The sequence below is a fragment of the Ambystoma mexicanum genome, chromosome 4p (genome assembly GCF_040938575.1).
Source record: "Ambystoma mexicanum isolate Mex_15411 chromosome 4p, UKY_AmexF1_1, whole genome shotgun sequence".
Lineage (NCBI taxonomy): Eukaryota > Metazoa > Chordata > Amphibia > Caudata > Ambystomatidae > Ambystoma > Ambystoma mexicanum.
In genome coordinates, this window is record NC_090927.1 from 800,635,506 (window position 1) to 800,653,531 (window position 18,026).

At 50.5% G+C, this 18,026-nt stretch overlaps 1 protein-coding gene across 4 annotated transcripts in view; it reads right to left on the bottom strand.

The window, feature by feature from the left end:
- SYNCRIP (synaptotagmin binding cytoplasmic RNA interacting protein) overlaps nt 1-18,026 on the bottom strand; it is a 708,200-nt gene that overhangs the window by 135,100 nt on the left and 555,074 nt on the right. For all 4 annotated transcript variants that reach the window (XM_069606352.1, XM_069606353.1, XM_069606355.1 and 1 more), the window contains one exon: nt 12,549-12,698. In XM_069606352.1, coding sequence (XP_069462453.1) covers nt 12,549-12,698 — 150 coding nt within the window. The remainder of the gene's footprint in view (nt 1-12,548; nt 12,699-18,026) is intronic.

Below are 18,026 nucleotides of genomic sequence, written 5' to 3' on the forward strand. Positions count from 1 at the left end.
AAAATGCCCTAAGAGCGGCACCAAGTATACCGAGATCTACCCACATCAGTTTCAGGCAAGACGCCCACTGGCTTCCGGTACGGGACACAATTGCCCTTCGCATGCTCGTTATCACCCACAAGTGCCTTTCAAATTCCACCCCCAAATACCTGGCAGATCAAATTAACAAACGTCAACCAACCAACCAGACCAACTAGAGCCACGTATTCACACTGCCTGGCCGTTCCTAGAACACTCATTCTGGACCTTTAGAGCCAAATTAAAGGGTTGGCTCTTCGGTAAGAAACAGTAGTGATCAGTTACCTTACCCTGTGTACACCTTGCATGCTTACTCTCTCTTATGCCTATTATAACACTAACTGCTTGGTATTGTAACAGATTCTCATCTCTCGACCCTCATGTAACCATGGTCGACCAGCACTTATTTCTGCTGTTTTTCCTTACTGTTATTGTCTAAACTATCTGTAACTCTTGTATACGTTTTAAGCGCCCAGTTCCCTGAGGGTTCAGTGCGCGGTACAAATAAACTAAACTAAACCAAAAAGCCATTACAGAAAAGATTAAGGCTGACATGCATTACTTACCGTAATAGCATTTATGAAGATTGTATCTGCTTAGATTCACATGCTGTGCATATGGTCCGACATCCAGTGGTAACTGCAGAGTATTGCATCTTGTCTTTCGGGGACCGAAAGGTACGTCGGCATAGGCGTGTCTAACACTAGCCCTATAGTGACGTGTGTAGTACCCAAAATCCCTCACGCGCCGAGGTCCCTCTGATTGTATTTTTTCTGCCATGATGGAGCCCAAAGCTAGAGTGAGCGAGTACATAAAGAGAGAAAGTAGTAAGACGTCCATGTTCCTACCACCCCGAGTGGGGAGGCAGGGAGGGCGCATGTGAATCTAAGCAGATACAATCATCAGAAATGCTATTACGGTAAGTAATGCATGTCTTCTGATGCTTGCTAATCTGCTTAGAATCGCATGCTGTGCATAGACTAGCGAGCAGTACCCTGAGTTGGAGGTGGGTTGTGAGAAGGAACAGTAGAGAAGAACAAGTTACTCTCTGGTAACGTTCTTTCGATGGGATGGTCCGACGACCTATTCCATATCTTTGACAATAATCACCACAGCTGTGCTGCTTCGGAAACTTTTCGGCGTCTGCGTCCTAGGTGGATGACGTCGATGCGCCGTCCCCGAGGACCTCCTCCGACGGCCGACATCACCCGATGTGATAAGTAGGACGCACGACGCCCGTAGCCTCAGTTGTAGTTTTTTACCCCAGAACGTGTGACACCAGTCTGTCAGTCAGACACACAAGGCCTTGCGAAAACGTAAGCTGCAATCGCATAAGAAATTCTGCAGCGGGGAAGGTAGGGAGGGAGCGTTATGGAATACGTCGTCGGACCATCCCATCGAAAGAACGTTACCAGGTAAGAGAGTAACTTGTTCTTCGCAGGGATTGGGTCCTCCGACGTATTCCATATCTTTGACAGACTCCCAAAGCAGTACCAAAGCAAGGAGGTGGGAAAAGAATTTAGAACACAAATTAAGCATGCCCAATCAAATTGCGGAATAAAGGACTGCCTTGCCAAAGGCCAGATCCTGTCCTCGGATGGAATCGAGGCAGTAGTGACGTACAAAAGTATGTACAGAAGCCCAGGTGTCAGCATCACAGATGTTACGAATAGCAACACTCCTCTGTAGAGCAGTAGATGCAGCCATACCCCTGGTAGAATGGGCCCGCGAGCCAGCCGGTGGGTCCTTACACGCCAAGCGTTAACACTCGGAGATAGCCAAAATAATACAACGAGACAAAGTGTTTCGTCACAGCTTGTCCCAAACGCTTTCCAGCGTAACCAAAGAAGAGTTGATCGTCCACTCTGACCCGGGACATGCGTGAAATATAGAAGCTCAACGCTCTCCTAGGATCAAGCCTATGGAGCCGCTCCTCGTCCTTACCAGGATGCGGAGGAGGATAGAATGCCGGAAGAACAACCTTCTGGCCCAAATTAAATTCCAAAACCACCTTCGGAAGAAAGGAAGGACGAACTCGAAGGACAACCCTGTCCTTATGAAACACAGTGAAGGGTGGCTTAACTGAAAGTGCCTGTAACTCACTCACTCTGCGAGCGGAAGTAACCACAACCAAAAACACAGTTTTAAGAGTTAACAGTCTCAAAGGGCAAGAATGCAAAGGCTCAAATGGAGCGCCCATAAGAAACTTAAGAACAAGGTTCAAATCCCAACCGGGCACCAGAAAAGGTGACGGAGGGAACACAGTGAGCCCTTTCAAAAACTGAGAAATTAAAGGAATCTTAAAATAGGAACATTCTTCAGACGAGCGCTTAAATATGGACAGCGCCGCCAGGTAACCTTTAATGGTACCCACTTGCAAGCCCCTGTGGACCAAAGAAAGCAAAAAAGACAGAACCATGGGAATGCCACATTCAAAAGGATCCACATTCTTAACTCTGCACCAGTCGCAGAATTTACGCCAATGGCAATGGTACAGAGACTTTGTTGCCGCCCGTCTGGCCGAGACCAACACCTCCAACACGTCTTCAGGGAGGTCCCAATCCTCATACCTCAACCTTTCAGAAGCCAAGCGTGAAGGTTGACGGATCTGACCTCTGGATGGAGAACCTGACCCCCCTCAGAGCAGATCGTCTCAGTAGGGAAGACGACGTGGAGGGCAGATGGACAAGTCGAGAAGGTCCGGGGTACCACGTCCTCAGGGCCCACGCCGGAGCAATGAGGAACATCCGGGAACCGAACCGCCGTAACCTCTGCAGTACTTGCGGGATGACGGGGACTGGAGGAAACGCGTACAGCAGTGGGAATGACCACTCCACCACGAACGCGTCTCCTAAGGCTCCTTTTGGATGAAATTCCCGCGAGAAGAACCTTTCGCACTTCCGGTTGACACTGGAGGCGAAGAGAACCACTTGAGGGGTCCCCCAAAGGGTGAAGATCTCCAGGAGAATCTCCTGAGCCAGCTCCCACTCGTGAGAGATCGTGCTCGGCCTGCTCAGAGCGTCCGCCGTCTCGTTGTCGTCTCCGGCCAGATGAACAGCCGAGATTGAAACTTCCTGCTGGATGGCCCAGAACTCGAGCTGCATCGCCTCCCTGAACAGAGGAAGTGACCCTGCCCCCCCTTTTTTGTTGAGGTAGTGCATGGCCACCGTGTTGTCCGCCAGGATCAGGACACTCTTTCCTCGCACAGTCAGCAGAAAAGCCTTCAGCGCTAGCCTGACGGCCCTCAGCTCCAACAGATTGATATGGAGTCTGGACTCTGACAGAGACCAAACGACCGCTGACTGTCAACTCGTTGGCATGAGCGCCCCATCCCGTGAGGGATGCGTCCGTCACGATCGTCACCTCCGGCCAGGGAAGCCAAAACGGAGCCTCGCTTCATCAGATTGCCTTCGACGGCCCACCACAGAAGATCCTGGGAGACCGAGGGCGGCACCTGAACAGGGTCCGACATCCTGCCGGAAGATTGCGACCACTGCGTCTTGAGTGCCCACAGCAAAGATCTCATCCGCAGACGAACCTCTGGCACCAGAAGAATGCAGGATGCCATGAGGCCGAGCAACCTCAAGAACTCGAACGCCGGGAGCGTCTGGGCAAGTTGAAACTTGTGCACCATCTGCCGAATGTGAAGAGCCCTCACCTGGGGAGGAAAACACAGCCCCAGGGATGTGTCGAGCACTGCTCCGATGTACTGGAGCTGCTGTGTTGGCGTCAAATGGGACTTCTTTAAATTGAGGGAGAAGCCCAGCTTGTGAAGGGAGTGGCAGGTGACGACATATGATCCAGAACTTGCTCGGGAGAGCTCCCCCTGATCAACCAATCGTCCAGGGAGGGGTAGACGTGAATTCCTCCCCCCCCCCTTTTCCTGAGATGCACTGATCTCCAGAACCCACACATCTGAAGTAATGGCACGCCACTCTACAAGATGCTGCACCAGCCTTCCCCCAACCAGCGAACCATGGGACATGGCCTCATGACTGAGTGGTAGCGGCTGCAGTGTTGCCGGAGGGCAAAGAGGCAGCTGCCCGAGTGGCTTTGCACCTCGAGTACCCTGTTTTCCACCTCTGGTACTCCCACGGTGGCCTCTTTGACTGACAGCTCCTCTCGCTTTACTGAAGGATGAGTAATAACGAAAGGAACCTCCCCTCCATTGTTGTCCCCCTAGGAAGAAAAGGCGGAGGTTGTCGAACTGCAGCGCCCAACGACTTCGCTGCAGCTTTGGAGGTCTGCAACCTCTCAAGGCTCTCGTCAGCCTTGCTGCCAAAAAGATGTTCACCGTCAAAGGGCATGTTGAGGAGCCGGGACTGTACATCAGGAGCGAGCCCCGACTTCCGCAACCACGCAAACCTGGGTATTACGGTGCTCGCTGCCATGGGCCGGCTGACACAATCTGCCATGTCCATTAACGGCCTCACACATGGCATCCTTGCCATCCTGGACCATAGCAAGGAAACCATCCCGTTCGTCCCCTTTGGGAATATGTTCAGCCGCTAATGCAACACAGTTCCACAGAGTGTGTGTGAAACGAGACAAGGCACATACGCAGTTGGCCGCCTGAAGCCCCCCGAAGAAAACACTTTCTTCGCCCAGCCATCAAAACGTTTCTCGTCCCTATCCGGAGGGATGGTAGGATACGACGCCTGCTTTGCCGGGGCCGTAGCAGCCTGCACGACCAAACTCTCCGGAGTTGGGTGCCTGGACAAGTAGCAGGGGTCGCTACTGGCTGGACGGTATTTTCACGACAAAGGGCGGTAAGGGTTTACCGGTACCGGTATTCTACCGGTAAATCCTTACCGCCTTACTACGAGGTCCCTTTGCGGGTTGGGGAATTTAACTTCTGCTTTTTGCAGGCGTTAAAAACCAACCCGCAAAGGGACCCAGGGAGCTAATAACAGGACCCCAATTTGCGGTGCCGTAATTAGCACCTTCCCCTTTCCCATTATGCCCTATGGGGCAAAATAGGAATGAGGAAGGGCAATGGTGGAAGGGGGAATTACCGCCCCGCCAACCTTGGAATGGGGCGGTAATTCCCCTTTCCACGCAGGCGGTGCAGGTATTTTACCGGCATGAACCATGGCGCTAATTGCGCCATGGTTCTCCGCCTACCGTGTAATGAGGCCCAAAGACTTGCCCACTGCCGGGAGACTCTCCGGAGCAGTCCAAGCCGCCGCCACCCTTCTCTACAGAGCCATATGAAACGGCAGTACCGGGTCAGTGGGGGGACCAAAATCGAGGATGTCCATAAGATCATCCTGAACAAACTCCCCTGGGGGAGCCGACCATCCCAAGTACTCGGTGACCCGAGACATAAGGCGCCGGTATGAAGAATCGGCATGAGTGCCAGGCTGAGGCCTACAAAACTCCACCTCGGGAGAGGTGTCCAGTCCACTGGCATCATGCAGTGACTGCCTGAGGTCTTCAAATTGGCTATGGCCCGAGAGAAGCTCATCTGGTACCGTATCCGGAACCAAGCCCTCATCAGAGCCCTCATCAACCTCTGAAATGTACTCCAAGTGGTGAGAGGAAGGCACCTGGGGACCAAAGCTATGCCTGACCTTAGCCAGAGCCTTTCTAGGGGCTTCCCCCGTGCCACAGGGCCCCTCCGACACCACCGCCTCGAAATGCGTCGAGGGCGCCGAACGAATCGGCGCAGAGTGAATCGGCGGTGACGTCAGCCGCAGCATCGACGGCGTCGACACATGCCTCGAAGCCAGAGCTCCGAGCGTGCCCTTCGACGACTTGGGCGCCGACAGCGTCAACGACCCCCTCGGAGATGGAGCCTCGAGAGAGAGACCGTCGACGACCTCGGCGCCACAGGCGTCAACGTCTTCCTTGAAGACTGCACAGGATCACGCGGTCTCGAGCGTGTCGAGGACCGGGACCTGGAACGGGCATGGCGAGAACGGTTACCCTTGTCCGAGCGGGACCTCTCCCGTGAACCGTGCCGACCACCCGAGCCCGAAGGCGTGTGAGCGGTGTCTCTCGACCGATCACGACCGACCCCACTCGGAGGCGCGGACGGACCGGTGCCCTGCGATTCGAGTATCGCTAACATCTTCTTCCCGAAGGAAGCCCATTCCTCCGGTGTCGCTTGCATGGTGGGATAAGCGACCCGCCGACGGGCCGAGTCCTCGGAAGAGGACGGGGAAGGCGACCAATGCCGGCGCTTCCGGGAATGCCTCGAAGAGGCAGAGGAGTGGCGAGACCGACTCCTGGAAGGAGACCCACTGGACCCCCGACGATGACGCGGAGAGTCGCCTCTCGATTCATCCGTCGAAAGTCCCGCAGATCTCGACTTCCGGGGCTTAGACACCCTACCTACCGACAACAACCTCTTGCGCTCCCGCAAGGCCTTGGCAGTGAGCGACTAAAAGCCGACACAGTCGTCCGTGTCGTGGGCATCCCCGAGGCGCCAGAGGCAGGCATCGTGCGAGTCCGTTACCGACGTCTTGGACCCACAGGCCCCACATTTTTTGAAGCCCGGATGCGGGGTTGAAGACGAGGTAGACATCGTCACGAACAGGCTTTTTCACAAAACCGAACAGGTTCAAAGAACCGAGAAGATTAAAACAGAAACTCCAAAGAGTCCTACTTATCACATCGGGTGACGTCGGCCGTCGGAGGAGGTCCTCGGGGACGGTGCATCGACATAGGACGCAGAAGCCGAAAATTTTCCGAAGTAGCACAGCTGTGGTGATTATTGTCAAAGATATGGAATACGTCGGAGAACCCAATCCCCTCGAAAAGATGTCTTAGTACTGCTTGTCCCACCTGAGAATCAGACCTAGAATGAGTGTCTAGGCAATAGTGTTTTGTAAAGGTGTGTACAGAACTCCAGGTTGCCGCTTTGCAAATGGACTCAAGAGGAACATTTGGAATGAATGCTATGGATGCCCCAGTGCCTCGAGTAGAGTGTGCTCTAGGCTTGAAGGGCAGTTCTCTCTTAGCAAGAGAGAAACCGTGTGATGCATTTGACAATCCACCTTGAGATAGCTGATTTAGAGACAGGATCCCCTTCTCTACCAGCAGCCACTGAAACTAAGAATGGTTTAGTCTTCCCTAGTGGTTTAGTTCTTTCCAGGTAAAACATGACTGCCCTGCGCACGTCTAATGTGTGAAGTCTTCTTTCGGCCATGTTAGTAGGGTTCTGGAAGAAAGTGGTAGTTAGATTGATTGGTTCACATGGAACTTCGATATGAATTTAGGCGCAAACCTGGTATGTGTGCGCAGAACTACCTTATCTTTGTGGACTGTAACAAAGGGGTCTAGAACAGAAAGCCTGCAGTTCGCTAACCCTCCCGATAGAAGTGATAGCCACTAGGAAGGCTGTTTTATAAGTCCGGTCTTTCAGACTTGCTTTATGCATAGGCTCAAAGGGAGCTCCCATGAGCTTGGTCAAATCCACATTCAGATCCCATCCAGGGGCTGGGTGAGAGATGGGAGGATAAATCCTCTTAACCCCTTCCATAAAGGCTTTAATCACTGGTATTTTCCACCACAATACCTTTTGTTGTTATGTGGTGTAGGCTGACAGTGCAGCCAGATGAACCTTTAGGGAATTGAAGACTAACCCAGTGTCCAACAGATGGGTTAGCTACAGCACAATGTGTGAGGGTGAGCAATTGATGGGATTGACGCCCTTGGAATTGCACCAGATGACAAAACGTTTCCATTTGCTGGCATAGCAATAACGTGTATTAGGTTCTCGCTTCCCCGAGTATGACCATGCACCTCTGAGGGAGTTGCAGGTATCCAAACTCTATGATCTCAGGAGCCAGGATGCCAAATTCAGAGTTTGTGGGCATGGGTTTAGGGTCTCCCCCCTGTCCTGAAACAACATGTTGTATGGACAGGGCAGCTTGACTGGTGGGGAGGGACACATTTCCATCAGGTGAGCAAACCAGGGTTGTCGGGCACACATGGCGGCCACCAGTATCATGGTAACTGGTTCCTGGTGCATCTTGTGCACCATCTTGTTGAGAAGGGGAAAGCAGACAAAATTTCCCCTACCAAGTTATCCAGAGACCGTTCCCCTTGGATCAGTTCTGGGGGTACCTGGAGGCGTAGTCTTGGCATTGGGCGTTCTCCTGAATAGCGGACAGGTCGATCTCTGGGAAACCCCATTCTGCGAAGACGTTGGACACAATGTCTTCGTGCAGTCGCCATGCATATTCTTCTGGCAGAGGAAAATCTCTGCTGAGTACGTCTGCCAGAAGATTGAGTTCCCCTGGAATATGTTGGGACAACAAAAACATCTTGTGTTTGAGAGCCCATATCCAAATGTTTTGGGACAGCTTGGATAGCCCTGGAGAGTGAGTGCCCCCCTGTTTGTTTAGGTAATACATTGCTGTAGTGCTGTCTGTTAGGATCAGCACTGTCTTTCCTTGCAGTTGCGTCTGAAAGGCCTTCAATGCTTTGAACACCGCTAATAGCTCCAGTAAGTTTATATGGTTGGACTCTACTTGAGGGGACCACACTGTGTGCTGTCTGCTGAAGCAGGTGAGGGCCCACCCCCGCCCACCCCTTGAGAGTGGCTTCCACTGCAGGGGTGGTGAAGGTCTTCCCCTTCAAGAGGTTTCCTCTAGACCACCACAGCAGAGAGAGACCGACAGCTGGCAGGCAACTACCCGATCTTCCCATTGTCCGCTGGCCTGACACCACTAGCTGTTGAGCCACTCTTGCATGGGACGCACGCGCAGCTGCACGTGGGGAACCAAGTATATGCATGATGCCACCATCCCTAGCAAACGCATGGAAATGCGTACCGTCACCCCCAGACTGGCTACATATTGAGGGATTTGAGAAAGCATGTTCTGAACCCTCTCGTTGGAGGGGAAGACTAGACCGTCTTCCGTCCGAATTAGAGCTCCTAGAAATTGTTTTACTTGGCTGGGGACTAAACTGGATTTCTTCTTGTTGATTGAGAAACCCAGGCTGAAGGAGATCGACTGTTTTTTGGGTGTTCGAAAAACGAGCGTCGAACGAGTCCCCCGTGATGAGCCAGTCGTCTAGGTAAGGGTAAACTGGGACTGAGTCTGCGCAGGCGTGCTGCCGCCACTGCCAGGACTTTGGTAAACACCCTTGGCGCTGAGGCGATGCCGAAGGGGAGTACCTCGAATTGGTAATGCCTGTCCTGGATCATGAACCTTAGATATTTCATGTGCGTTGGCAACATTGAAATATGAAAGTATGCATCTTTCATATCCAATGTTGCCATGAAGTCCCCTTATTTCAGCAATGGGATCACCTACTGCAGTGTTACCATGCAAACCTTCTGGGGTTTTATAAACTTGTTCGCTAGGTGCAGGTCTAGAACAGGACGCATGGTGAGATCCTTTTTTAGTACAAGGAAGTACACTGAATAAATACCCTCGTTTACCTGAAGAATAGGGACGGCTTCTATGGCGTCCTTTCCCAGCAGTGCTTCCACCTATTGGATCAGGATCTCCAGATGGTCCAGTGAAAGGTGCCGTGAGCGGGGCGGTCTGAACTGTGGAGGTCGGGCGAATTCCACGCAGTAACCGTGGGCGACTGTCTTTCTGGTCGGAAGTTATCCACTCCCATGCTCTGAGGAAAGATGTTAATCGCCCCCCCCGACCGGGGTGACATGGGAGGGGACCTGGACTTGGTGGTCATTTCTGACTAGAGGCTGTGGCTCCTCTGGGATTGGGGCCTCTGCCTCTAACTTTGCCGCGTTTCTGACCCCTTGAGGGGTAGTAAGTGGGGATTCCAGATGTTCGATTTGTGTTGAAGTTACCCGTGCCGTAGTTGTTTTGACCAGCACAGGCTTGTCCTCGAAAGGACCGCCGAGAGTTATTACCCCTCTGGGAGGAGGGTTTCTATGTAATTTGATGCAGAGACCTTATAGTCTCATGCTCCTTCTTGGCTGTCTCTAAAGCCTCATCCACTGCTTTCTCGAAGAGGTTAGTCTCCTCAAGGGGTTGATTAATGAGGGAGGCCCGAGTCTCAGGTTTAAATCCTGATGTACGCAGCCAAGCGTGTCTTTTCAGTAGGGTCCCTTGAGCAAGAGACCTGCCTGCAGTTTCTGCAGTGTCCAGGGTGTTCACCACATTCTGGTTAACCAGTCTTCCCTCCGTTACAATGGCGAGAAGCTTTGATTTGGTGGGTTCGGGAACCTCTTTGAGGCCTTCCTGGAGCAAATTCCATTGGGCATCAGCATAGCTTGCTAATAGAGTAGTATTATTAGCAACCGGTATGGTGTATGCAGCTGCTGACGTGACGTTTGCCCAGGGCATACAGCCGCTTAGACTCCTTGTCTGGTGGTGATTCTCCCGTGGCAAGAGGTACCCCCTGCCCTCTTTCGAGTGGTAGTCACCACCAGTGAATCTGGGATGGTGTGCCCTTTGATATATAGAGGGTCGAAAGGAGAAGGTTGAAATAATTTTTCGACTCTCGGGTTCACTGCCCGTGTTTGAGCAGGTGACACCAATGAGGGAGTTACCCGTCTCTAAACAGAGAGAAGTAGGGGGATGGATTGACTTGCCGGAACTTTTTCTTTAATGATATCCTCCACGAAGTCCTGCTCAGGTACTGCCTCTTGAGTGGCAATTTTGAAGTATTCAGCTACTTTCTACAACATGGAGTTGAATGCCATTTGGTCATCTACAGGAGAGGCCTGGTGAGCCGGGGTGGACGGAGGAGAGTCTAGGCACAAAACATTAGTGTCCTGATCTTGCTGTGTGCATGGGGCTTGACCTTCCTGCTGGGTTTCCTCCCAGTTGTCTGTAGTATCCTGTTGATCTTCATATTTTGAGAAAAGAAGCTTCTTCTTCATTATAGATGTCTCTATATGTGTCCACCTGGACCACGTCTTCCTGTTGCAAAACATGACACTGATCTTCCTAAATTTGGAGGTTAGGGTCTACCCGAGCCCTTTTCGGGGGGAGGATGATCAGAAGAACTGATAATCCGCTCCAGCCGATCCATACACTCTTCAAACTTTTCTGTAGTCCATTTAGAGGACCCAAACGGGCCTACCTGAGGATAAACGACGTTCCCCGCACCGCAGAGTCAAAAGGAACCCCTCAGGGTGTCGGAAAGAGGCTCTCGACTATCTTTGAGTCATCTGAATCGGGAACCCAATCCACCAAAATCTAAAAGGAGTCATTTCCATAGCTAAAGGGAAGGATGACCAGACCAACAGGGAAAAGACGGGAAAGGAGGAAAGGCATAGTAAACAATATGGCCACCCCGACCCCACTCTCCCTACTGTATAGGTCGGCCAGAGGACCGGGCCACGTGCAAAATCCGGCCGCCGGATATCAGGTGCCGAAATCCACAGCCGTAGACGATTCCCCCGCAGTCTTCGTCGAAGATGTTCTTATTGGGCGAAGTGACTTAACGGGGAATAAACCAACAATTCGGTAAAGATACACAATGTCTCTAGTAAGAGCTCCGCTAAAGGGCTACCAGTTATCTGGGCGGAAAAAAACAATCTGAGGGACCTCGGCGCTTGAGGGATTTTGGGTACTACACACATCACTATAGGCATAGTGTTACAGACACGCCTATGCCGACGTCCCCTTTCGAACCCCGAAAGACAAGGTGCAATACTCTGCGGTTACCACTGGATGTCGGACCATATGCACAGCATGTGATTCTAAGCCGATTAACAAGCATCAGAAACAAAGTATCCTAACCACACTCCACTTTATGGTGGGGAATGTGAGCAATGAATTTCATAAAGAGAGGCAGTCTCTCAGTACTGAAGGTCTTATGGACTAATCAGGTTCTCCATAAGAATTAACAAGAAGACAAAAGTAGTAAAGCAGAAGGCTTTACTTACCTCCAAAACGTCAGACAAGGAGTCCAAAAAAGCAACAACAACAAAAAAAAAGCGAGTCCATTAACGTCTACTGGAGAAAAGCAGCGAAAATGAAACACTTTCCGAAAATATGTATATTGGCTTATCGAGGGTAGGTCTAAACCATTACTGAGGGTGCAGGTCTGGGCTCTGAATGAGCCAATAATTGCACAAAGGCCATTTTAGGCCTGCCTTGTGGTTTGCCCAATACAAAAAGGCCCCCAAAACAAAATGGCCTAGAATAAAACAAATCCATTAGTAACCCAATGGCTACAAAAAAGGTACATTAGAGTACTAATGTAGTAAAATTAGCTGCAACCCTAGATAAGACACAGGCGAATTGCAGCAGCCACCAGCCGACTCACCAAGTCCAGTGGAGAGTAATGTAATCAAACCAGGCTCAAAATGGGGTGCTGAAAATGCAGCCCTGTCCAAGAAGCTTTATGCTATACCATAGGACCATACACTAAAAAAGTGTTACATTGACAGGGGAACGTCTTGTGAAGTTCATACGACCACAAAAATAAAGAGTACATATAAACTTAAGGGGAGTGCAAAATCTTCAGGGGGTCCCATAAAATGGGTTAGCACAACCCACACAAATAGAATGCTTGCCCAAAAGTGTTTCATGCTATTAGATGTAAATACCCAACAGATATTAATTTTTTTAATTAGCAAAATGACTCACCCTTACTGCTCCATCTCTTTCATCGAAGTGTATGAAGGCATAATCCTTTAGCTTTTTAACCCGCTCCAATTTGCCGAATTGGCTAAATGCTTTTTCTAAAATTTCTTCTGTTACAGTATTTGCAAGGTTGCGTACAAACAAGACTTTCACCTGAAAAGAAAACATACAAGTTAGTAGCTGCTGCTCACTTAAACTAACAGTGCCATATTTATACTTGCTAAAATGTATCTCATCTGTAAACGGGGACTGTTCTGATCAAGCAGTAATAAGTACTAAGAATTGAGCAGAAGAACACACTCATCTAGACCCCGATGCCACAATCCTACTGGAAGGAAAGCCAATGCACTTACAATTTTATTAGTTAATTTTGAACAGATTCTTACAATTATGAATACAATACATCAGGGCACAAAATCTGCTCACCAGACTGGTGATAGGGCGTCCTCCCACGGATTACTCCTCTTTTTAATCTCCCAGCCAGGTGCTTTTTGGAAAAGTTTGTGCTGCTAAGGGGCGCTGTGCGGCTCCCCCCGTTGGGTAAGATTTTCATATTTGTGATATATCTTCCTGACCTGTGTCAACACCAGAACATTTTGCCTGGGCTTGGTGATTATTTTCACTTGTCCCTAGGTGAAGGGGAATCTTTCCCCGCTGACCTAGTCTTTTACTCTTTTTATGGGTGCCCTTTTTATGTCTCTCCATAGTGTATTATTGGGGTTCTAGTTTCCTATAACGTTTGGGCTTCGTCTGGGTTGCCCCCTTCTCTTTATGTACTTGGGTGAACTACTGTTCAAGGGGTAAAGAGGTATTATCATCCCCTTTACATTTTATATAGTGAGCTAGCACACACCAACTTATGTGGAGTGCTAGGGGGATACAATGTATCCCCTTGCTTACTTACCTGGTCACATTGTTTTTACAATTGCAAGTTTACTTGAATGGCGGTGGCAGTGGTATTACCTCAATCCGAAGAAGAACTTGGAAGAGACACCTGTTTCAACGCCTGGACGGTTGGTTTGCCCGGTGAAGCTCTGCTGCATCGCTGAAGCTCCGAATTCGCCTTGACTAGAAAAGCCCTGCAAAGGACGACCTCTCCCCTTTAGTTGGTGGGACCAAATCGACCCCAAGACGAACTCATCTGGAAATCCACTCTGAGCTGGCTGTACTTCCATTGCTGCTACAGGAACCGATTGCCAGGGAGAGGAAGACCAGAATTGAGTGTGTCGTCTTTAAGTCAGACCAGAGCTACAGGAAGATCCTCTGGACTTCCATGAAGCAGGACTGACTGAGGCTGAGCCACCTCAGAGTGCTGGACCCCAGATGAGAGGAAAGCCCATAAGGTATCCGAGAACCGCAGTGGTGCTATCCGCGAGAAGCTGAAACCGCAAAGTGCAAATGATCTGAAGTTCGCCCATTGCTTTAACTATCCTTCCAAAAAGTCACACATTCTATAACTTGTGTAGCTGGGAAAGGGTTCTTTTTTTTTTAAACGCTTTATTTGCATTTCCACAGTAACAAACAGCAACCATCAAATATTCAACTCCCCCTGCCCCGTCCTCATCCTAAATGTAGGCTGGTTGGCCTCTTCACACCCCATCCCCTGTTAACGGTAGTCGGCAGTTGCGGTCTTCAATCCCCTCTGGGAACCACTTCAACACTATCGTTCTCCCTGTCCATCTCGATCCCTTCTGCTATGAGCATTCATGGTGGCTTCAGGTCATCGATTTTGCTAGGTCATTCAGCAATTGGCTCCAATGCACAGTGACCTCTGACACCTCTGTGTCCATTCCTTTCCCCTGTAATAACAGTTTCGGCTACCCCCCCCCCCCCCCCATCCACGGACATCCGCTAGCCAGCTGGATAGTACAGGGCCCTGAAAGTGTTTCCACGCGATAGCCATTAGTCGTTTAGCCAGCAGCATTAGAAACCGTGTCATCCCGTTACGTGTCTTTTGTTTCTTATCCCCTGGAAGAATCCCCCAGATGCATGTCTTTGGGTTGCACTCTAGTTTAGACCCCATTAGCCTATTCACTTCCACCATTACCTTGGTCCAGTACAGTGCGATAACCCCACAGTCCCATATCATATGCCAAAATCCTGCTGGGCCCTACCACATCTGGGGCATTCATCCGGTAAGCTATTATTCATCGCTCTCATTCTGGAGGGCGTCACATATGTCCTGTGCAAAATGTTGAACTGAGTTAGCTGGAATCGAGCATTTCGCAAGACCCTAAGGATATATTCCCATATGGTCTCCCATTCCTTGTCCAGGATCCGATGCCCCATATCCCTCTCCCATTTCTCCTTCACCTTCAATGGCGTCGTAGGCTCCCCTTCGCGTAAGGCTGTGTAAATGTGTGAAATTCTAGCTGTGCCTCCCACTTGGTCCAGGAATGCCCGCAGTAGCGGACTGGTTTGCGGTTCTTCTGGGATCTCATCCCATCCCATATTTCCTCTGCTCTGCGAGCTACTGCGCCGTATGCCAAGAAGAAGCACTCCAGCAAATCAAACTTTGTGGACCACTCAGCAAAGGTCAACAGTTTTCCCCCCTCGAACGGGTCCCCCATCTTCTCTCACCCCTTTTCCTGGAGCCTCCGTATCCCTGCTCTACCTATTGCCAGTCGCAATTTTCGGTCCACCCCACAGGGCAGGTCCCCATTATAGAGCCCTGCCAGCATATTTCTTCCATATTTCCCCAACCGCCTCAAACACGATCGACGCCACCCTGCCCCCCACACCCGCCCACTTATTCCCCATTTGGTTCCACAGCATCTCAGCTACCTTCCGGTCTGGTGGCAGGTTCCCCATCAGTCCCCCTCAAGGTTTCCCCCCCAGACTGTCCCAGTTACAGCACAGACTAACTGCGCTGCTATGAAATACTTCTTATAGTTCGGCAGGCCTCCATCTGTTCTAGGTAAGGACACCTTCCTTCCTATATTCCACAATAGTTCCCCCTATCTTACCATCCAGTATTTTAAAGAAAATCTTTTCACCACATATGGTATATGTTAGTAAAAAACAATACAACAATCTAAGATCACCATTTTACATAGTGGCAATCTGCCAATTAGGGAAAGTGGTAGGTCCTTCCAAAATTGTGTTGAATCACCTATCCCAGAGAGAGCCCTACCAGTATTGTGCGTGAAGGTTTCTTCCAAGTCATAAAATATTTGTATACCTGGGTATTTAAATGAATCCATCTCCCATTTTATCCCCACCACTGGGAAGTCCCGCTTACGCCATTCCCAAAGCCCTCCTAAGGGGAACAGGACTGATTTATCATTGATGCGGAAGCCGGATCTGTGACAGAATTTCTTCAGCATCTCCAGTAAAGCAAGCAGGTTCTCCCACGGGCTAGAGACATAGAAGATCATCCGCATATAATGACACTTTTGGGCCCCGCCTCCCCCCACCAACTCCTATCCCTGCCTCCATCTCCTGCTGTAGAAACTCTGCCAAGGGTTCCAGGGCGAGGGCAAAATGTATTGGAGACGCTGCACAGCCCTGTCGGGTGCCCCTACCCATTTCCCATTTGTCAGAAACCCACTCATTCCTACTCACCATTGCCGTTGGTTTGGTAGTAGGGCCAGCCTTTTACATATATTTTCCCCAAACCCAAACTCCTTCAAGACCCGAAATAAATACTTTCACTCCAGCGAATCAAACGCTTTCATGGCATCAAAAGAGGCCACCGTTAGGGGATGTTTAAGGGATTTGACCCAATCCATGACATGGTGAAGACGTGTAATATGAGCAGTAGTGTTTCTGCACCCAATAAATCCACATTGGTCCGAGTGGACTAGCTTTGGAGCCACTCTCGCCATTATGGCTGCCAATAGCTTGCCCAGGATCTTCCCATCAAATAGCGATATAGGGCGATATGACATGCAGTCTAGTGGGACCACCCCCTCCTTAAGAATCACTGTTATCGCCTCCCTCATGGAATCCGGGAGGTATCCTCTCCCGAACGCCTCATCGTACACCTTTTGAGTTGTGGGGCTAGGAGGTCTATAAATTCCGAGTAGAACTCGATGGGGAATCCATCACTGCCCGGGGACGTGCCCCTTCTCATAGCACGTACTGCCACTCCGATGTCCCCCTCCTCTATCAGGGTCTCCAGTTCTTCCTTTAGGCCCTCCCCTAATTTTGGCAACTGGATAGCAGCCATCAGGTCTTCCAAGTCTACGTCTCCATACCCAATTTCACCTGTGTATAGATCCTCGTAAAACTCCCTGAAGACCCTTTTAATCCGTTCCTGGGAACCCACTGTGTCCCCCAATTTAGTTCTGATTTGGGTTTATCCCCTTCCTGGGTCCCTCCCTGCTTATCAACAAAGCCAGTAGCTTTCCCGCCTTAACCCCTTCCCCATGTAATCGAGTGTCGTGCTTGCTATTATCAAAGCGTGCCAAGTCCCCCAGTGTCTCATGGTAACATTCAAGATATAACGCCACTCTATCCCCCACCTGAGTGCCTCTCCCTGCCTCCTTGTACAATTCCGCCACTTGCCCTTCCAGTTGGTGTAATGTTTCCTGTAGTCTTTTCCTCATCCCCACAGTAGTGGAGAGGCAGCCCTCTTATGTGCGCCTTAAAGGCCTCCAATAGCATTCCCATTGTGTCCACTAATCCCTCATTTAGTTCAAAATAGGTTTCAAACCGCTTGCGTAGTTAAACGACCAATTCATTAACACATCTCCCTGCATTTGCCATAATCGACGCGGGGGGCCTCCTACCCCTAGCCCTTCATTTAACCAGCAGGGGTGAGCAGTCCGAGAGGGTACGTCCCAGGTATTCGGGGCCATAAAGTGCCAGTAGTATTCCCTCCCTGTTAGGAGGTAGTCCAGATCCAGACAAGAGTACAACCCATGTACCCCCTGAGTGGTATGAGAACTCTAATCTCTGCGTTTCTCTCTCCATATTTCCACCAGGTCGAGATCCTCCATTATTTTGTGGAGGGACGCTGTCATGTGTTTTTTGCCCCCTTCCCATACACCTACAACCAACACCGTCCATCCGACTTCATCCTTCAAAACCTTCACACGCAGCAGCACCGATCGCGCCACCCAGATCAGCACTCCGCTTGCTTCGAGGAAGATGTTCCTAATACTTGCCCCCCAACCCCCCATAGTGTACCCAGAGTCAGCAGGTCCCCTTTTGCCATATGCGTTTCCTGTTTCCCATGACATTTCAAAAATTCCCCCACTCTGCTTTTTTTGCCTGGATCCTAGCCCTCGAACATTCTAGGTGCCGATTTTCAACCCGCCCCGTTCCTCCATCTGGTTAAGCCAAGAATGTGTCCGAATGTGTCCGTTTCTACTACCCGGACACCCTATCCCATCAGCTCGTGGTCTCATCTCCCTCTCGTGGTCCCTTTCCCAATGTTGTGCCTTACCATGTTTAATCATTACCTCCGCTGTTTCATTTCCCCTAGCCCCAACCCTGATTACACCTGTTCAGGGCTATCCTGTTTCTCCCCCCCTC